General features: G+C 52.1%; 2 protein-coding genes across 2 annotated transcripts; one reads left to right on the top strand and one right to left on the bottom strand.

The window, feature by feature from the left end:
• Positions 1 to 138: 138 nt before the first annotated feature.
• On the top strand, positions 139 to 19,602 carry CHRNB2 (cholinergic receptor nicotinic beta 2 subunit). The gene is made up of 10 exons (XM_036344509.1): positions 139 to 1,077; positions 1,628 to 1,713; positions 9,211 to 9,328; positions 10,040 to 10,185; positions 10,359 to 11,039; positions 12,417 to 12,562; positions 12,744 to 12,788; positions 13,203 to 13,312; positions 14,259 to 15,225; positions 18,512 to 19,602. The coding sequence occupies exons 5-10, from the start codon at positions 10,976 to 10,978 to the stop codon at positions 18,680 to 18,682; spliced, it is 1,503 nt and encodes a 500-aa protein (XP_036200402.1). The 5' UTR covers positions 139 to 1,077; positions 1,628 to 1,713; positions 9,211 to 9,328; positions 10,040 to 10,185; positions 10,359 to 10,975; the 3' UTR covers positions 18,683 to 19,602.
• On the bottom strand, positions 8,884 to 9,348 carry LOC118673548 (nucleoside diphosphate kinase B-like). The gene has a single exon (XM_036344510.1). The coding sequence runs from the start codon at positions 9,346 to 9,348 to the stop codon at positions 8,899 to 8,901; it is 450 nt and encodes a 149-aa protein (XP_036200403.1). The 3' UTR covers positions 8,884 to 8,898.
• Positions 19,603 to 21,401: the final 1,799 nt, after the last annotated feature.

Genomic DNA, 21,401 nt, shown 5'->3' with positions numbered 1-21,401 from the left:
CATGTGACCGCGGCTCTGGGCTCGCCGACTTTAAGCGCCTCAGTGCGTGCTGACGCACAGCGTGCGTGCGTGCGTGCCTGCTCTCCCCGCTCACGTGACCCGGCCCCGCGTGCTCCCAGGGGCTCCCCGCGCGGGACTCTGTTTCCTGCTCTGGGTCCCTTTCCCTGCGTCTCCACGTCGCGGCCGCCGTGCTGGGCGCTCGGTGGGCAGAGACGGAAGAGTGGGACCTGCGGGGGCCGCCGTGCCGCCGCCATCTGCACCCCCACGCCGGTCCTCGGCGCAGGGTCCGCAGCCACGGCCCTCGTGAGGCCACGTGGGCATGCCCGGTCGCCACGCCGAATAAGGGGCGCGTAGCTGGGGAAGGAGATAGGGACCCGGTAGCAAGAGGCTGGGATTCTCGCCCGGCCCAGCCGCTGGTTCGTTCCGTTGTGTGACTTGGGTCGACTGCCTTCCTCCAGTCGCCTCATCTGTACAGTGACTGGTGAGGGCAATGCCCGCTCTGCCTACTCCCGAAGATTCGATGCCAGGGGACCGCCAAGTGTGGGATAATAGATCGCTGGTCCATTAAGTGTGAGATTGCTGACCCCTCGCGCCGATCAGGTCCAGGGGTCTGGACGAGGTCGGAGAGGGACAGCGTGGGCTTCCCAGGGTCACTGGAGGAGAGCTTCAATCGTCCAAACCGCTCGCCTGGACGTAGGCTGGAAGGAGGCGGCCCGGAGGGAGGACCGCGTTCTCCATCCCAAGCCCGAAGCCTGAAGGGCTCACAGTCGCAGTGGTCCCCGCAGTTGCCGGGAGTAGGGAGCAGGCGGCAGTGCCCCGGGCCCTCGCTAGGTGGCAGTGTCACCAAGGACAAAGCTGGCTGAGGGTCCAGCGACCCGGGGCCGGCGTTCCTCTGCCCAATGTGAACCTGGGGAAGGGCCGGGTGGATTCTGCTGGGCCGGCTCGGCGCTTGAGCCCCTGGCGGATTGCCACCGTCCTCTCTCCCGTACGGACCCAAATGAGCCGGCCTTTGTTGGAAATGGACTGAGCGCTTTGGTGCTTGGTGCTGGGTTTCCATTTAAGTAATCAGTGGGCTTGGTAAGGGCCTTCTTTGGTTAAGTCGGGCTCTGGGTATTTAAAGATGGTTGAGACATGGTCCGCAGGACCAGGAACGTGTCTTCTTTGGGGAGCCCGAACAGTTAGCTACACGGAGCATAAAAGGCTGTAGTAAGGATTCCCATTTATTGAGCACTTCCTAAGCCAGGGTATCTTGTACATATTTCTAAACCCCTGCCCCACAACAACGTTGCAAAGTAAGCATTTTGTACCCCTGTTTTACAAGTGGGGGGAAGGAATGACTGCCCAAGGATATACAACTGGTAGGCAGTGTTTTTGGGTGTGTCTCCAAGGTTCCTGCCCTTCTATCCCACTCTGTCTTCCTCTGATGCTAAAAATAAAAATCCTTATTGATTTTAGAGTGAGAAAAATATTGATGTGAGAGAAAAACATGGATTGGTTTCCTCCCACACACATCGGGACTGAGGGTATGCTCTGAATGGGAATCGAGCCTGAAACCTTTCTGGTGTTCGGGATGCTCCAACCAACTAAGCCGCCCAGCTGGGGCCTCTGATGTTTTGTTTTTTTTAAGCCTCTATTCCTGTGTCTCACACCCGGGCAAGTGGAGAAGAAAATCTGGTGCTTCTTCCTTCGGCACCAATGGGAGATTCAAGCCAGGTAAGCCCCTGCCTGAATGCGTGACCCCCTTATCTGGGCCCCACCTCACCACCACCTATTTTTGCCTGTGAGAGTTTATCTATGAAAAGCACTTAAAACAGCCCCTGGCACATAGTAAGTGCTATGTAGGTGTCAGCCATCACTCCTATTGTGATTGCTGTCGTTGTTGTTGATGGTCTCATCACTGGAGAAAAGGACTGGGTACCTCTCCTTCCGACATACACATATACGCCTGTGTGTCCCTTCAGTCCTGTGCCATTCCCAGAAAGGGCCCAGAGTGATTTAGCGCCCTAACCTCCACTTTTCCCTATAGAGCAGTGGTTCTCAACCTTCTGGCCCTTTAAATACAGTTCCTCATGTGGTGACCCAACCATAACATTATTTTCGTTGCTACTTCATAACTGTCATGTTGCTACTGTGATGAATCGTCATGTAAACGTCTGATATGCAGGATGGTCTTAGGCGACCCCTGTGAAAGGGTTGTTCGACTGCCAAAGGGGTCGCGACCCACAGGTTGAGAACCGCCGCTGTAGAGGAATCTCTTATATTAGATATGGCTGGTTCCTCATTCACCTTGTGGACAACAAATTCCTAAACAAGGAATTCTTGGAAGTAAGGACCTAACTTCATGTCAACACCTCAGTGAAATTTTCCTAATTTGCCCACATAAAGTTCACAATGTGGTCCCTGGCCTTACCCCATCAAAGCATTTTTCACACTGTGCTGGCGTCTTTAAATACTTGCTGTCCCCACCAACCTGTGAGCTTCTGACATCCACAAACTGTTGGCTCATTTCTGTATGCCCTTCCTTTTTGCCCTGAAGTGGCCTTCTGGAAGTGCAGCTCTCTCTGTGTTTAACCTTTTCCTGGCCTCGGGCAGCCATGTTTTTCCAGGCTCCTGCTGACGGTGAAAAGTGAGAATGTGGCTGGTTCTCCCCCAGCCAGAGGCATTGCAGTCATTTCTTGAGAGGCTTTTCTTTGATGTATGGTATCCTCATACCATCCAGGTGTCTGCAGGACTCGAAGTCTGTGCATCACACATATTTGTGTTCCTTAGACTTCCTGTCACAATGCCTGACTTCCTATCACAAGCCAGTTACTGAATGAATGAGCCCAAGATGTCTGGAGACCTCCCCTGCCGAGAGGTGTGTAAAGCTGATGGCATTTCTTAGCACAGGTAGTCGAGCTACAGTGTTTCTCTCTCTCATCTTCTTCAAGAGGTTTTCGTATGTCACTTGGCTCTAGCCCTTACCCCAAAACCCTACAAATGCAGCCATTTGGAAGATCCTGAATTCCATATGTTGGCAATGACTTTAATTAGAACAAAACAAGGTTCTTAGTGGTTAGAGTGTTGGTCCACAGACTGAAGGGTCACAGGTTCAGTTCTACTCAAGGACATGTACCTCAGTTGCAGGCTTGATTCCTGGTCCCGGTCAGGGCATGTGCAGAAGGCGACCGATCGATGTGTCTCTCTCACATTGATATCTCTCTCTCTGTCTCCCCTCCTCCCTGCCATTCTCTCTAAAAATCAATGGGGAACACATACCCTTGGGTGAAGATTAACAACAACAACAAAGAATAAACCAAGGCGATGAGATGGTCCCACAATGTTGCACAGACTCCAAGTGCCCCAGTGAGGAAACTCAAACGTCATGGTCACTGGGATGAGGCTTGTCTCTCCCTCTCTGCTGGTCTGTTCAGTACCTCAGCTCCGGCTGAGAGAGCCCTCTGGCAGAAGCCTGGTTTGGAGTCATATGTGGCGTTCTGCTAAAACGTGAAGGGAAGGGGCATGACAAATGGAATGGAAGTGGTGCATATATTCACTTAATGAATATATTAAAAAATCACTGCCCTCGTGGAGCTTACATTCTGCTGGGGAAATAGACGTGATAAAGGTGGAGTCTATAAAGCCAGCCGACTCCCTAGATGTAAGAGAAGATGAGCAAGTATTTACAGGTGAGGCACTGGGGATGCAGCATTACATGAGACAGAACCAGTCCTCACCTTTTCTGTGCGTTCAGGCTGGTAGAAAACCAGATACTTTATGAATTGTTACACATCCAGTCTCTTAACTGCAATGGCCTATGAGGGGAGGACGGGCTGGACGCTGACGCAGGCGGAAGGGACAGCACACGCAATAGTTCTGAGGTAGGACCGTGGCAAGTAGGACCATAGCAAGACACAGGAAAGAAGGCCTGTGTCTGAAGCAAGGGAGAGAGAGACAGGTAAGGCAGGCAAGGCTTCCATCTGGGAAGGCATCCACAACCATGTTGGGGAACTGGGGCTTTATTTTAAGATCAAGGAAGATGAAAAGATCACTAGAATTCTGAGAAGCTGTGCAAGCCTGGGCAGCTAATAGCAGTAGCATTAACAGAATCTCATGAGATGTCTCAAAGGAGAGCTGAGTTCCGTGGGAAGAGTGGAGAGTTGGGTTATAAATATACTGAGTGTGTGAGGGAGGGGAGATGTGGGACATTCTCCTGGAGACACCCAGCGGAGTGTGTTCTGAGCTCAGGAAAAAGGCAGAGCCACAGGTGTTAATTAGAGAATCAGCTCCAGCTGTCCTTTGAATGAGCCCATAAAGGAGGCAGCACAGCTGAGTGGAAGGAGCATGGACAGGGGAGTCAGACAGAACTGAGCTTGGGTTTGAATGCATCGGCTTTGCTGGCTGTGTGACCTTGGGCGAGTGATTTAATATCTGTGAAACTCAGTGTCCTCATCTGTAAAATGGGCACGATGCTTGTTCTGCCTTGCAGGGTGGATCCTTGTTCCAGTTTAGATGAAAAGAGATATGTAAAATGATGAACACTGGTGGGTCCATGGTACATTGCTCAGCACATGTTAAATAGGACTATTCCTACGATTACTGTTATTGCTACAAAGTCAAAAGGTACTCACCAGTCAGTAACCATGGATGGGGCTTTGCCATGTGTCAGACACAGGTCTAGGTATGAACATATAGCAGTAGACAGGCAAGATCCCTGCTCTCTAGCCCTTGTGCAGAGTCAGAGACCAGACCAATGAGTGACCAGAAGAGTGACTGGTAAATATTTGCTAGGAATTAGAGTAGGGTCATGTGGGAGAGGAGGACGGGGGTCACTTTCAGTCCACTAGTCAGGGGAGGGCTCCCTAGGGGGGCAGTGTTTGAGCTGAAATTTGAAGAAGAGAGGGTAGTCTGGCAGGAGAGAAGAGCCTTCCAGCAAGGAGACCAACAACTTCAGAGACCCTGAGTGAGCACACAGATGCTGGTCTAGAACTAGGAAGCTCATGACAGGCTGGCTGAGCTTATGGGCTCTGAACCCCATACACATCCAGTCTCTTAACTGCAATGGCAGCTGTTAATGGTGCGACTTAGCCTGGATGTACTTCAGTTTCCACATCTGTAACGCGTAGATCATAATAGCACCTACCTCATAAGGCCGGTGGGAGGATTAAGTGAGGTACACGAAAAGTGCTTAGAATAGTGCACAAAGCAAGAACTTGGTTTTTCGCCTGCTGGTGGTGTTCAGTGGTTGAGCATTTACCTATGAACTGGGAGGTCACGGTTTGATGCCCGGTCAAGGTACATGACTGGGTTGAGGGCTTGATCCCCGTGTGGGGCGTGCAGGAGGCAACCAATCAATGATTCTCTCTCACCATTGATGTTTCTGTCCCTCTCCCTTCCTCTCTGAAATCAATTAAAATGTATTTTAAAAAGAACTTGGTTTTTCAAAAATGAGAGGGGATTATTATACCTTGAGTCTAGTGGAAAAAAGAGGGGGTGGTAAGGTAGGCGATGAGGCCAGTGAAAAAAGCAAGGGCTGGATTATAGAGGCCACAGTCAGTGTCTGGGTTTTATTCAAAGGACAGTGGGAAGCCCTTGAACGATTTTAAGCTGTGAGTGACATGATCTGACTGGAAATTTTAAAAGATCATTCTGGCTGCTGTATGTAAAGTGGATCATAGGGATTTTTTTCTTCTAAAGGTCATGTGTTGTCAGAATAAGCAGACGCTCTTATTTGGGGCAGAGTGAGCGTCCTTCCCTTGGACTTGCTCCCAGAAGCATAGCACTCTGACACTGACCCACAAATATGGCCTGAGCCCTTGTGCTTGGTCAGGAACTATAGTGGGCACCGGGGATGCAGAGACAAAGAAAATACAGTCCCGTGGGTCGTGCCTGGCTTCATTCCTGGCACACAGGAGGGGCTCCTTACATGACAGCTGCTACACGTCGTTTCTGTTGTATTTCTCACATGGCAATGGGTGAACGGGGGCCAGAGATAATCAACTAGTACAATGCGGCAAACAGTCATAGGGATGGAAGGTGAGGGCCTGATGGCTGATATTATTCAGGATTAACTCCAAGAAAGAACATGACAGAAGTTACTTAGATGGAAATGAAGGGATATCCTGAGAGAATTGACCCTTAAAGTAGGAGGAGGTTGGGAAGAAAGGCCCCAAGACGAAGGAGGAAGGACTTAGGAGAAAAGGAGAGAAAGACAGGAGAGGGCTCAGCATAGGCAAGATTGTAGAGATGTTGGCCATCGGTGATTTAGGCTGAGGCTCTGGTAACCCTGATAGTATTAATTCTCTGGAGGTGGAATAAGGTAAGTATTTACCAATAAATAATAATCAAAAAAACTTTAAAACCTTTGGCCCAGCAATTTCACTTGGAAATTATTAAAGACATATGCAAAAATGTACCTACAGTAGAGTACTTTGTAACAATTTAAAGTCACCAAAGAAACAAAAGCCGTCAAACAATGCTTATTGGCATAAAGAAATGTTTGAGAAATAGTAAGTGAAAAAGGAAGGTTACAAAACTGTATCATAGCATATTCCTTTAAAAAATAAATTGAGATGTACACAACTTAGTTATGTACCAAGCAGGAACGCATATATTTGTACACCAAGAACATGAACAATAATGTTCATAGAAACATGTTTAATAGTCCAAAATAGGAAACAACTGCCCTGGCCAGGTAGCTCAGTGGATTAGTGCATTGTCCCGCTAAGCCAAGATGTGGGTTTGATCCCCATTCAGGGTTCTGAGAAGAATCAACCAATGAATGCATAAATAAGTAGAACAACAAATCACTGTTCCTCTTTCTCTCTCTCCCTTATTCTCTCTCAAAATCAAAAAATAACAAAACAAAACAGTAAACAACCCAAATAAGTGATGGTATATTCATACAATGGCATATTCTATAGCAATGAGATGAATAAACTACAACTACATTCAACAATGTCAATGATTCTCATTAGCATAATGTTCAAAACACAAAAGATCACAATCCCATTTATATGAAATTCAGCAGGCAAAGTTGATTTGTGCTCTGGGAAGTCAATAGCGGTCACTTCTTAAATTTTCAGTCATGTTTTCTTAATTGTGGGAAAATATATAACATAAAATTTACCATTTTAACCATTTTAAAGTGTACAATTCAGGGGCATTCATTAGAGTCACAGTGTTGTGTGACCATGACCTCTGTCAGTTCCAGAACTTTAACAGTACCCACTGAGCAGTCACTCCCCATTCCTCTCTGCCCCCATGATGTTACTTTTGAGAGGAGAGAATAATTACGGGGATATGTGGGGGAAGGACATAATGAGGGACTTCTGGATATCAATAGTGTTCTAGTTTTTAAAAGTCTGGGTGGGGATTATATGGCTGTGTTCGTGTGAAAATTTACCTAGCTGTACATTGATAATTTATATACCTTTTGGACGTATGTCATATCTAAGTATACATAAATGTGCAGATCAATTGGTTTATAATGCCTTTAAAAGAAAATATTCCTTACCATCAGAGACAAAGGGAGTGTCACACCAAACGTGGCCTGGTCCCTGGTTTGCCTCGGGGCTGATACTTCTATATCTGCCCATCACCCTGCATGGTTTCCGACCTGCCCCCTCTCTCTGGCTGCCTTGCTTCCTGGTGGGGATGGGCGGGGGGAGGGGGGGAGAGAATGAGGGAGAGAGGATGTTCCAGTTCTCCTTGGCCACTGGGTGGTTGTGCTGAGAGGACTTACTCCCTGCCAAGCTGGAATTAATCTTCACGATGAGGTCACGGCCAAGGTGAGCAGACTGCCTGGACTGGCCCTAAAGGAGCTTCAGGTAGCAACCAAGGGCTTCAAGAAAGCAAATGTGCCTCTAGTCTGTCAAACCAGAGACAGGCGAGCACTCCAGAAAGAGATGTTCTTTTTTAAAATAGGTTTTTATTTCAGAGAGAGGAAGGGAGAGGGAGATAGAAACATCAATGATGAGAGAGAATCATTGATCAGCTGCCTCCTGAACGCTCCCTACTGGGGATTGAACCCACAACCCGGGCATGTGCCCTGATTGGGAATCAAATTGTCCTCTTGATTCATGGGTCGATGCTCAACCACTGAGCCACACCAGCTGGGCCAGAAAGAGATTTTCATAAAGGAAGCCCTCTTCAATCACCCACACCCACCAAGAGAGGAAAGTACTAAGTTCTATCTACATGCAAGCTCCCCGTGCCTCTCTTTCAGGAATGCAAAATTAAGCCACCCTGGTCTTACTGGCTTTCTCATCTTTCAAATCTCAGTTTTTATCTTCATCCCCTCCAGGCACTCAGACATTACTAACCTCTCCCTCCTCTGTGCTTTCCATAGCACCTTGTTTACAGCTCTACTGAGCAGCCACCATCTTGTGTCATAAGTCTTTGTTACCAAACCGTGGCAACAAAGCTGGGACTAGGTCTTTTTGATCACTGCATCTCAACACCTGTGCAGTAGATACCGAACAAACATGGGTCTGATTGTTGAAGGCAATCCTTCTTCCTGCCTTTGACCCTTTCCCCACGTGATGTGACGGCATACATTCCTTTCCTTCTCTGTAGGCTTTTGTTCTTCAATCCTTTCCTTGGTTCCAAGATTTTCTAAATTCTTCAGATGGTATTACATGTTCGTGCCTGCACTTGCCTTGGAGCCTGTGGTGCAGGGTTATGGCTCACTTCCATGGGCAGTACGGAGCCTGCAGCCATCCCACTTCTCTCCAGTCCTTTTTCGGGTACTTGTCCTGCTCTTCCTTCCCAATTCCAGGACCTGAGCTTTTATTTATTTATTTTTCCAGTTTCCAAAGGCTTAATTAGTAAATATGCGTTAGAAAAAGGGTAGATCCTATTGCCCCCAAGTCAATGGACTGGAGAGCCAAGGGGAATGATGCCTTGTCCACCTCTCATTCACAGATCCAGCCAAACGCACAGACGTGTAGTCACCCATTCTTTGGGCGTAAACCACAGGCTGATTTCTCTCTCGGCACTTTTTAATGAATCACTGCAGTGAATGATGTTCCTGCCAACTGGAATGCAAAAGTCTCCGTGAATGGTGCCTGGCTTACAATCTGCTGGATTGGTCTCCCCAAGCATCACTCTCCCTGTCTTCACCACATTCAGCCCCTCCCAGACCACGGTCACCACAGGCCCTGAGTTCGTGTACGTCACCAGCCCAGGGTAGAATGGGTGGTCTTTCAGGTCAATGCGGTGCTGTTTCAGGAGTTCCTCAGAGGCCCGGTGGACATCCATGGTGACGAGGCGGAACCCCTTCTTCTCGCACTTGATGCTGCTGCCCATCAGGCCGCACTGCACGCCGTCAGGCTTGATGGCGAGGAAGGTGAGCTCCATGCTGGCCATGTTCCGAGAAGCGGGCTGGCCTGGCAGCTGCGCTACTCTGCGCAGCCAGAGCCCAGGAACTGAGCTTTTAGAGGGGAATGTTCCTCTCCACAGTAAAAGGTGTCAGTCCTGTACTAGCGCTATTTGTTGAGCCCTCACCATATGCCAGGCACTGAGCTGGCTCATGGTCTAGCAGGAGAGGGTCACAGCCTTAGACTGGTTCATTTAGTCATTGGACATCCTCTGGAAACATATAGCAAGTCATCTGATTTAGTCCTTGGTCAGGCATAGCTTCCTTAAGGAACTGACATTTCTGCCAGATGTTCAAAGGTCAGTACATGGATGTTGAGGGGAAATGGGTAACAGAAGAGCCATGTGAACTACATGTTTAAAGGGCCGTGAAGTATAGAGGGTGGAAGGGAGAGAATGTGCAAGGATCTTAAAGACATTGCCCATATTTGAAGTGTGGAGCCGGGGGTAGGGGTGCCGATGAGGTTGAAGAAGTAGGCAGAGGTGGAATAAGACAGAGCCTTGATACATGATAAGCCTGCTTTAGTTAGGAACCTTTTGGTTGAAAGTGACAAAAATCCACCTAAGAAAAAAGGGAAGCTTTTATTGGCTCAGAAGCTAAAAGTTCAGGGCTTTCAAGATCAAAGATGTCATTGAATTTTGACACCTCTCTCTGTCTCATCTGTGCTTTCCTTTGTGATAGCTTCGTTCTAGGACTGGCCTCTGTGAAATGGTCTTCTGATCCTCCTCCTCACACAGAAGCTGAAGACTCGAGTGGAAGGGGATGGGGAGTGAAAGGCTAACCGATGAAAGCCACTAATCTTCCTTCCATTCTTCAAGACCTTTAAGGTTACCTTCTCTTCAGGCCACGGCCAGAGGTCCTCACCTTAGACTTCTTGGCCTTTTGGGGGATTTATGGAGGGAGGTAGAGAATGGGACATGGAGGGACCCTGTTCACAGACTCCAAAGCTTTCGTTTTCTTAAGGTTAGCAAACCCACAGTCCCCTGTCTCTTTTCCATAGGGCATTTTCTCTGCTGCATCCTCAGCTGCACCGGGAGGCAGGATCCTCTGGGTTTGATAAGAGAAAAAAGGAGAGCGGGGACCCAGAACCTCCTCCCGACTTCCGCCCCCTCATTCTGGCCTTGCGATCCTCTGCACTAAGCGGGTCCTGACCTATTTGCCAGACTCGCTGTTTCTCCCTCCTCTTCTCAAACCACCCCCGCGTCCTGCCCCAGCTTCTGGGTTTTACAACTCCTCCACCCTCGGGGAGCCGCCCTTCTTTTGCTTGACACCCCCCCTAACTAGCCAGGACCAGCAAAAGAAGATCGCACCCCGAGACCCCTTTTTTACTGGGTTCCGGCGCTTCCGCCTCCGGGGCGAAGACTCCTCCCCCTCCCGTCCCAATTGTATTCCCTGGAAGAGCAGCCGGAAAAGCCTCCGCCGCCAGAAGCTGGTACCTTCTCGCAGCCCCGTGCACGCCCCAGACTTGCCGCGGCATCCTGGGCCCCGCTCCCAGCCGGGGCGGGCGGCACGGGCTCCGGCGAGACTTCAGCACCACGGACAGCACCCGGACCGCGGCCCTCCCGCCCTCGGCGCGCTCCCGCGGGTCTAGGTGAGGCGGCGAGCGATGCCCACAGCATGGCCTGGTGCTCCGAGCCCATGGCGCTGCTCCTCGCTTTCGGCCTCCTCTGGCTGTGCTCAGGTAACCACAGGTCACTGCGCTCTGTCTCACCCCGGTCAGGCTCAGAGGTGGAAGGAAGGGATTCCTGGAGATGGGGGAGTCTGTTGGGAGTTAGGGGAGAGACCTTTGGGCCTGCAGGGAGGCCCTGGGGCACTGCCCTGGGAGGAGGACATACCCTAAGGACATACCCTAAGAAGTAAGGAAGAGGTAGAAACCTGGGCTGTGGTGCTGGGAAGGGTGTGGACACAAAGGAAGGAGGGAGGGAATCTCCCCTGGCTTTCTAGGCCAGCAGGAGAGCAGTCTCTGCAGCTGAGACGCTGTGTGAAGCTTTCTATCAAGAAATCTACCTGGTTCAGCACCCTCCTTTGTCTCTCCATCATTCCCTGTCCACCACATTGGGGTCCTGATTCTGGTCGCTCCACAGGGGCAAGACAGGAGGGGGAGAGAAGTGACTCCAACTCTCTCCTAGGGCAGGACAGAAGGCTTGGAGGGCATAAGCTCTGCCAGGCTGGGGCCAGGGAGGAGCACTCTGAGGGGATGGGGTGTGTTTGTGCAGAGCTACAGAAAGTGGTAGAGTGTATGAAGGGCAGGTACAAAGGAAATGTACAACCTAATGAGACTTCCACACGTGGAGGCACATAACGTGACTTGCACGCGTAGGTGAGCACTGACTGAGGGAAAGGGTGTGTGGTGGGACATGAGCAACTGTTCCTTTAGACCACCCTCCAAAACCGCCCCGGAATTGTAGGTATCTTGTAGAACAGCGGTTCTTAACCTGTGGGTCTCGACCCCTTTGGGGGTTGAACGACCCTTTCACAGGGGTGGCCTAAGACCATTGGAAAACATATAATTACATATTGTTTTTGTGATTAATCACTATGCTTTAATTATGTTCAGTTTGTAACAATGAAAATACATCCTGCATATCAGATATTTACATTACGATTCATAACAGTAGCAAAATTACAGTTATGAAGTAGCAACGAAATTAATTTTATGGTTGGGGGGTCACCACAATGTGAGGAACTGTATTAAAGAGTCGCGGCATTAGGAAGGTTGAGAACCACTGTTCTAGGAGAAGCCATGGAAACATGGGTTTCTCTCTGAGACCTTGCAGGAGAGCAGGTCTCCACCGATCCTTGCAGAATGGTTTCTGAGTCTGGAGGACTCTGTGTTGGGCTGTCTGGGTAACTTGGTCAGTGACCCCAGGGAGGAATTTCTCTCTGAGGGGCCTTTATGGGGAAACCTAAGCATTTGGATACCTTAGGGATGGAGCATTGGGGAAGCTGCAGCCTCCTGTCTGGGCCTGGGTTGCCCCATTTGCCTAGGGCGAGTGGGGTCCTGGATGGGCCTTTCTTGCCTCCTTACTTACTTCCTGCCCCTCAACCTATTGCCCAGGAGTCTGGGGTACAGACACAGAGGAGCGGCTGGTGGAGCATCTCTTGGATCCCTCCCGCTACAACAAGCTTATCCGCCCAGCTACCAATGGCTCTGAGCTGGTGACAGTACAGCTCATGGTATCACTGGCCCAGCTCATCAGTGTGGTGAGTGGGGGGGTCCCAAACCCTCTGCTCAGCTGCTGAAGTCAACACGCCAGAATGTGGTGGTGTTTGTGCTTCCTCCTCTGGAGTTCCCCAGGCTTGGGAGGTGTGGGAGGAGCCATGGCGGGTGTGGTGGGCCCCACGGCTGGAGGGCCTTCTCAAGGGCCTCTCTTCTTTCCTGCAGCATGAGCGGGAGCAGATCATGACCACCAATGTCTGGCTGACCCAGGTTAGTGCTCTTCCCACCCCTGGTCTTCTCTTCCCTCCTTTTCCCTTTCTTTTCATGTGTCTTTCCCTCCTTTAATCTCCCGAAAAGAGGCAGAAAGGTACAGACTTTGGAGTCTTAATTAACTGGATTTGCATCTTGCTTCTTCCACTCACCAGCTCTGTGACTTGAACATTTTAAACTCTGCAAGATTGGTCTTCTCAGTTGTAAAATGTGGATTCTAATATCGTGGATTAGCTGTTAAAATTAAATGAGAAAGTATTTTATGATTCACATTTGCTGGGCAGAGAAGTCACTGTGGGAAGGTGATGGCTTGAAAAGCTTCCTCAAGCCAGATGGGCCCTCTCTTGTCCCTGTTCTTCACCTGGAGCCCTTCCCAGGGCAGAGGCTGAAGTTGCCTCCCTCTCCCTTTCTCAGGAATGGGAGGATTACCGCCTTACTTGGAAGCCTGAGGAGTTCGACAACATGAAGAAAGTTCGACTCCCTTCCAAGCACATTTGGCTCCCAGATGTGGTCCTGTACAACAAGTAGGTGACCCTGGAGTAATGGGGAGGCTGGGGGGACCATGGCAGTGCTCAGGGAAGGAAGGGGTCTTGGGGAAAGTAAATCAGCTCCTGCTGGGTATAGAGAAGGTATTTTTCTTTGGCACAGAGTCAGTCACTACCTAGATAGACAGACCCAGACCAGAGATGTATATGGACGGCCAAGGTGATTGGCCCATGGTCAGCCCCCTCTCAGTCAGGAGTCCCAGTGTTTGGAGCTGCAGTGGGATAGAAATAAGGATTGACAGCCCTCAGTGCCTAAACTGATTCACAGTTCAATTCCCAGTCAGGTCACATGCCTGGGTTGTGGGCTCTATCCCCATTGCGGGGTATGCAGGAGGCAACCAATCAATGTTTGTCTCTCATCATTGATGTTTCTGTCTCTCCCTCTTCCTTCCTCTCTGAAATCAATAAAAAAAATATATTTTAAAAAAGGAATAGATTTTTCCTGGAGGTTTAGGCAAGATCAGAGAACATGGAGGTCTCAGTTTCTCCTCCAGGTTCCATACCCTCTCCTGAAATAATAAATAATCCCTCTTACCCCCAAGATCCAAAACCACCGGTGGGACCATCTCTTGCTCCCACCTGCCTCTGTCCCCCTCCATTGCTCGGGGAGCCGCATTCTGGCCTCCCTGGCTCCCCCAACTCCTCCATCCACATGTGAAGCAAACAGCTTAACACAATGTATGACAAGCAGCAGGCGTGTCCCTCACCCCCTTCCTCCAGTTCTTCATCTCTGAGGGGCCTCACAGATCTCCTCAGAGAACAGCCTTCTCCCCACAACCCCACCCAGACACCATTCTTGCTCCATTTCTGCTCTACCACCTGATACTCCGGACTGGGTTTCCTCCCCTCACAGTGAGGGCTGGGGTGATGGGTGGGGGTGGAGGAGCGCTGAGGCCAGCGCTGACTTCCTCTCACCCCCTGGCAGTGCGGACGGCATGTATGAGGTGTCCTTCTATTCCAATGCCGTGGTCTCCTACGACGGCAGCATCTTCTGGCTGCCGCCCGCCATCTACAAGAGTGCCTGCAAGATCGAAGTGAAGCACTTCCCGTTCGACCAGCAGAACTGCACCATGAAGTTCCGCTCCTGGACCTACGACCGCACGGAGATCGACCTGGTGCTCAAGAGCGACGTGGCCAGCCTGGACGACTTCACCCCCAGCGGCGAGTGGGACATCGTGGCGCTGCCAGGCCGGCGCAACGAGAACCCCGACGACTCGACTTACGTGGACATCACCTACGACTTCATCATCCGCCGCAAGCCGCTCTTCTACACCATCAACCTCATCATCCCCTGCGTGCTCATCACCTCGCTGGCCATCCTCGTCTTCTACCTGCCGTCCGACTGCGGCGAGAAGATGACCCTGTGCATCTCCGTGCTGCTGGCGCTCACCGTCTTCCTGCTGCTCATCTCCAAGATCGTGCCGCCCACCTCCCTGGACGTGCCCCTGGTCGGCAAGTACCTCATGTTCACCATGGTGCTCGTCACCTTCTCCATCGTCACCAGCGTGTGCGTGCTCAACGTGCACCACCGCTCGCCCACCACGCACACCATGGCGCCCTGGGTCAAGGCCCTGTTCCTGGAGAAGCTGCCCCCGCTGCTCTTCATGCAGCAGCCGCGCCACCACTGCGCCCGCCAGCGCCTGCGCCAGAGGCGGCGGCAGCGGGAGCGAGAGGGCGCGGGAGCCCGCTTTGTCCGCGAAGCCCCGGGGGCCGACTCCTGCACGTGCTTCGTCAACCACGCGTCCGTCCAGGGCGTGGCGGGGGCCTTCGGGGCAGAGCCCGCGCCGGTCCCCGGGCGCTTGCGGGGCCCCTGCGGCTGTGGCCTCCGGGAGGCGGTGGACGGCGTGCGCTTCATCGCGGACCACATGCGCAGCGAGGACGAGGATCAGAGCGTGAGTGCGCGGGACTCGGGTGGGTGCGGCGGCATCGGGAAAGCAGTCGCGGGACGGATAGACCCGCAAAGCTGGTCGGCGGGATGCGGGGAACGTGAGGCGGCTGGGGGCTGGGGGCTGGGGGCTGGGGTGCTGCCCAGGGTTTTGGATTGGCTTCCGGGAGGAGGCGCCGCCCGAGCTGGAGTCCTGCGGGCTGACCTTGCGCTTCCTGGGGACCAGCGCCCCCTGCGGGCAGCGCTAGTGACGGAGGGCGGCCAGGAAGGGGAGGAGGCCCTTCTGGGTTTGCAGCTGGCCTGTCCCCGCCGCTTGCATTCCCGAGCCCAAGTTGCTAATCTTCAGCTCTTAGCACAGACGGAGACTGAGTTCTTCGGTGCCCCACGGGAGCAGGGAAGGCAAAATTAAAGGCAGTGGGAGGGGGGTGGGGAGCGGGGAGGGGTGGGTGTTAAGAGGATCCAAGGGCCTGCTGGTGCAGGAGACAGTCCCAAATCAATTTACCGTTTCTGCTCTTCTGGGTCCAGGGGAATGGCCTGGTGAAATATGGATGGAGGTAGGAGAGGTGGGGCCAGAGCTTCTGAGACTCGCCCCCGGCTTTCTGCACAGCTGGCAGCTCCTCAGAAAGGGGACTCCCATGGTTTCCCAATCTGAGAGTCGAGCGTGAAGAGTTGACATGCCCCTACTTTGAGTGCCCCCGCGCGTGCGCGCGCGCGCAGTCTTTGGGTACCTGGCTAGTTCCAGGCAGCTGCTCAGCTGTTGCCATGGTGACCAGTGAGGTTTCTGCTGGGTCGCTGCCATTCCAGTTTGAGGGTGAGGAAGGGGGAGCTCCTGCACCACTGTTTGGGGGGCGGGGGAGGAGGACGTCAGAGCCTGGCGTCTGAGCAGGGCCCGGTGGCAGAAGAGGTGTGGCCCCGCCTGGAGGTGACGGGTGGAAGCCTCGGAGCCAGCAGAGGCCAAGTAGGGGCTGCACGGGTGGGGGTGGGGGTGCGGGAATCCAGCCAGCTTCTCACAGCCCCGCCCCTGCTGCCGCCCATGTCTGTCATCCCGGCAGGGCGCCAGGGATGCAGTGACCTACTTGGCTGCCCCACAGGCATCTCAAACTCGACCTGTCCCAAACGGAGTGCTTGCTCTACATCCCACCCACTCCTCTTCTCATCTCCTCTTTTAGTAAATGGCATCACCTTCCACCTGATGGGTCAGACTAAAACCCTGGAGTGACTCTCGACTTCTGGAGTCATTCTTTTTAAAAATATATTTTTATTGATTCTTTTTTAGAGAGAGAGGACGGGAGAGGGAGAGAGAGAAACATCCATGTGCGAACATGGATCAGCTGCCTCACGCCTGCTGCCTATGGGGGATCGAGCTCGCAAGCTGGGCACGTGGCCCGACGCGGATCCAGCTGACAACCTCACAGCCACAGGATGACGCCCAACCAACTGAGCCACACCGATGTTCGTTTTTCCTTGTTAATCCTCACCTGAGGCTATTTTTTTCTTTAAATACTTGTGTTGATTTCAGAGAGGAAGGGAGAGGGAGAGAGAGAGAGAGAGAAACATCAATGATGAGAGAGAATCATTGATCGGCTGCCTCATGCACACACCTCACTGGGATCTGAGCCCACAACCTGGGTACGTACCCTGATCAGGAAATTGAACCATGACCTCCTGGTTCATAGGTCAATGCTCCACCTCTGAGCCACACCGGCCATGCTCACCGGAGGATATTTGTTCCTTGCTTTTCAGAGAGAGTGGGAGAGAGGGAGGGAGAGAGAAACATTGATGTGAGAGAGACACATTAATTGGTTGCCTCCCTGCATGCACCCCCATAGGGGGCAGGGAATGAATCCACAGCCCAGGTGCATGCCCTTGACCAGAATTGAACCTGAGACCCTTTGGTGCACAGGGTGATGCTCCAACCACTGAGCATGCTGGCCAAGGCGGCATTTTGTTTTTGTTAACCTCACCTGAGGATTTGTTTTCATTGGTTTCAGAGAGAAAGGAAGGGAGAGAGAGAGAGAGAGAGAGAGAGAGAGAGAGAGAGAGACAGACATTGATGTGAGAATCATGGATCGGTTGCCTTGAGCACGTGCCCCAACTGGGGATTGAGCCCCAAACCTAGGTATGTGCCCTAGGAAATCGAACCCGCAATCTTTTGGTGCATGGGATGATGCTCCAACCAACTAAGCTACCTGGCCAGGGTGTAATTCTTTTATTTTTACTTATTTTGTGTCCATTTCTCTCAGTAGACTGTAACCCACAGGATGTGTTTGTCTTGCGCTCATTATATCCCCAGTGCCAGCATGATGCCAGGTACACAGCAGGCACACCTGTGACATGAATGAGTCATTATTCAGCTGCTGACTAAATGAAGTGCACAGGTGCCTCCTTCCCAACCCCCAGCTAGCTGGGCTACAGATGAACATGTGTGCTAAGACCTGGACTCAGGCTGGCGTGGAGCAGCTCCGAGGGGAGCCAGAGCTTCCCCTGAAACCCACAGAGGTCACTGTCTTTTTAACTCATTTGTTCACGTCTGGGACTTAGTCCTCACCGTCTGGGGCCTGCTTGCTCAAGATGATACTGTTGGATGGGGCTCCCCGTGCAGTCATGTAAGGAGCAGAGGGAGCCATTCATTGACTAATTCAACACCCATTTACTGGTACTCTGTGTTCCATGTGCTGGAATTACAAAGATGAATTTGACGGGCCCTTGTGGTTTAGGAGCTGAAGGAAGAGGTATGGGGCGGGGGGGCGGGGCAGGGCAGAGGGAGCGGGTGCAGATATGCAAATTGGAATGGTAACACAGTGCAGTATAAATACTGTGCTAGAAATGTGTACACAGTGTTAAAGGAACCCAGAAGGGACAAAGGTTCAACCTTATCAGGGGCATCAGGAAAGCTTTCATAGAAGAGGTGGTGTAGTTTGGGCTTTGAAGGATGTATAGGAGTTCACCAGGTATAGACAGAGAGGACAGAAATTCTAGACAGAAAAAAACCCACAGGGATGGAGAACTGAGAGCCCATGTGGGGTTTGGTAAATCTGAGTGAGAGCACGGAAGAGGATGGGGGTAAGCTCTGACTGTCATGGGTGGGTCTTGATTCCAGATTCGGGAGTTTGGATAGGTCCTGAAGGCAGTGGGGCCACGGCTGGAGGCTTTGGAAAGGTCACTCTGGGATCTTGAAGGAGAGGCGTGGTGTGTGTGTGTGTGTGTGTGTAAGCTGGGACCTGCTTATGCCCACTCCGCTCCTATCTTGCATCATGTGACTGATATCTTGGGCATCGTTTGTCCCCGTCCAGGTGAGCGAGGACTGGAAGTACGTCGCCATGGTGATCGACCGCCTGTTCCTTTGGATCTTTGTCTTCGTCTGTGTCTTTGGCACCATCGGGATGTTCCTACAGCCTCTCTTCCAGAACTACACCACCGCCACCTCCCTCCACGCAGACCACTCGGCTCCCAGCTCCAACTGAGCCTCCCTCACCCAGCTCCACGGCCCTTCACCCCGCTGCCCTCTGTTGTACAATCGTTTTGGGTGGAAGAGGATGAGCTACCAGGAAGAGGGGCGCTGCCCACAAAGATCTGTCCTTCCACGTCACCTGGAGCCCCTCCCCCCACCCACAGCCAGCTCCACCTGGCAGCTGGGCCAGCCCCTCTCCTCCTCCTGCACCAATAGTGTTGCTGATTGAGGATGAGGCCGAGAAAAGGAGGGTGGAGATATCGGCGACTTCCAGCCTGAGGAAAGTGTGAAGGGGAAGGGGCTGAGAAGGGGCCAGAATCTTCCACTGCCTTCCAGTCATGGGAAAGAGTGAGAAGGACAGGGGCTCCAGCTCTGCTGGGCCGGCCCAACACAATGGCAGCTCAGAAGGGAGGAGCAAGAGGAGAGAGGCCTGGGTGTGACTGGATGCTTGCCTCAGCCCCAGTGAACGGCAGCTGGGCGGGTGGGCCTCCCAAGGGGCACAGGTTCCTGCCCAGAGGGTTCGTCTGCTGCTGTGGTAGACGCCTGGAGGGAGCTTCCAGCCCGGTCCCACCGTCCCAGCTCCCCTCGTCCTGGTGAGGAATTCTCCGCACCCCCTGGACTTTCTTTCCTTCCTTTCTTGCTTGGCCAGGGTGTGAAGGGCAAGGCTGGGTATTGGGAGCCTCTGAGTTCTGAGTCTTTGCGTGACCTGCTAGGAGCCTGAGGTCCGAGGACACACACTTTGGGGGAAGGGCAAGTTCACAGGCTGTTTTTTACCCCCAGTTGAACTGACTGGTTGTTTGAAGTAAATGAAGGATGTTAGCTGTAAGCAGAGCCAGCCTTTTTTATTTTTTTTAATACATTTTTTTTATTGATTTTAGAGAGAAGGGAGAGGTACAGAGAGATAGAAACATCGATGAGAGAGAAAATTCCATGGGCTGCCTCCTGCACACCCTACATTGGGGATCCATCCTGCACCCTGGGCTTGTGCCCTGACTGGGAATCGAACCATGACCACGCGGTTCATAGGTCAACTCTCAACCACTGGGCCACACTGGCCGGGTCAGACCCAGCCTTTTTGCCTGGCTGCCGGGAGAGAGCCGGCTGTGGAGGCCAGCGGGCAGGGCGGGAGTGGCCGCATCAGCACTGCTCCTGCTCTGCCCTCCTCCTCAGGGCTGTTCTCCTGCTCTCGCCCCTGCTCTCACCCCGCCCACCCAGACCTGAGCAGGATGCGGTGGGACAGGACTGCTGCTGCCAGTAGCTGCCCAGAAGGCAGCCCATCCTGTGAGTCTGTGGAGGCTATGTACTGACACTGCTCCCAGGGGCCAGCCGGAGGCCACCTGGCCTGTTAGCACAGGAAACAGACCTCTTATGGGATTTCTGTCCCCATCCCTGCCACGTGACTGGCTCTGATTTATGGCCCCAGCCTGTGCTCCGTGCTGGGCCAGCAGGTGGCAGGTCACAGAGGGGTCAGTCTGCCAAGTGCACTGAGGGGTCTGGTCCCCACACACCATGCTGTTCTTGAGCCCAGCTGGACGCCTGTGTCCCCAGGCACGGCACAGGTTGGGGTGCCAGTGGGTGAGAGGAGACGCACGGCATGTGCAGAGCGCTGGACCGGGGCCCCATTCTGGATTCTAGTCCCAGCTCTGCCACTGAACCGTCTTGAGCAATCTCTGCCTTGTTGGGTCTCTGCTCCCTCATCTATGAAATGGGAACAGTGAGGATGAAGTGATGCTTGTGGAAAAGCCAGTGCTCTCGTGGGCACAGAGTGGGTGATTTATTACTGTGGAGTCAGAGCTGGTGGGAATGGGGTCGCCTGTCATGTCAGTCTCCCCCTAGACCAGGGGTGGGCAAACTTTTTGACTCGAGGGCCACAATGGGTTCTTAAACTGGACCGGAGGGCCGGAACAAAAGCATGGATGGAGTGTTTGTGTGAACTAATATAAATTCAAAGTAAACATCATTACATAAAAGGGTACGGTCTTTTTTTTTTTAGTCTTATTCATTTCAAACGGGCTGGATCTGGCTCGCGGGCCGTAGCTTGCCCACGGCTGCCCTAGACCCTTGCTTACCCTCTCTCTCTCTTTCTTTTTAGTTTTCATGTACTTTTTATTTTATTTTAAAAAAATCTTTATTGTTGAGAGTATTACAGATGTCCCCCACCCACTGCTCCCCTCAACCCGGGTCCTGCCCCACCCCAGGCCTTCGCCACCCTATTGTCTGTGTCCATAGGTAAGATCTTCGGTTACTCTCTTCCTGCCCCCACCCCAGTTTCCCCTGAGATTCGTCGGTCTGTTCCATGCTTCCATGACTCTGAGTCTGTTTTAGTCACCAGTTTATTTTGTTCATTAGATTTCTTGTTTATCTTGATTTTTAGATTCGATTGTTGATAGATATGTATTTGTTGCCATTTTATTGTTCATGTTTTTTATCTTTTCTTCTTCTTCTTAAATAATACCCTCCAACATCCTATATGAGAAAAGGCTGATATACAAATTGTCCCCTTGACTGGGAGTTCGACCGGGAGTTTGACCAGGGGGGTGCCGGCCGGCCAACCGCCCGCAGCCCCTCCCCTCTACTGTCCCGTTCCCCACCCGCCCCATTGGGGGACCCCACCTGTGCATGAATTATAACCTTATAACCTTATAACCATGGTTTTGAACTCTATCCAGTAGTTTGCTTGCTTCCATTTCTTTCATTTGTGATATGTTTGTCTCTGCATTTTGGCTGCTTCC

The sequence above is a fragment of the Myotis myotis genome, unplaced genomic scaffold (assembly GCF_014108235.1).
Source record: "Myotis myotis isolate mMyoMyo1 unplaced genomic scaffold, mMyoMyo1.p scaffold_m19_p_18, whole genome shotgun sequence".
In the NCBI taxonomy this organism is placed as follows: domain Eukaryota; kingdom Metazoa; phylum Chordata; class Mammalia; order Chiroptera; family Vespertilionidae; genus Myotis; species Myotis myotis.
Note: the sequence above shows the minus strand (reverse complement) of the source record. Positions and strands in the feature narration are given on the sequence as shown.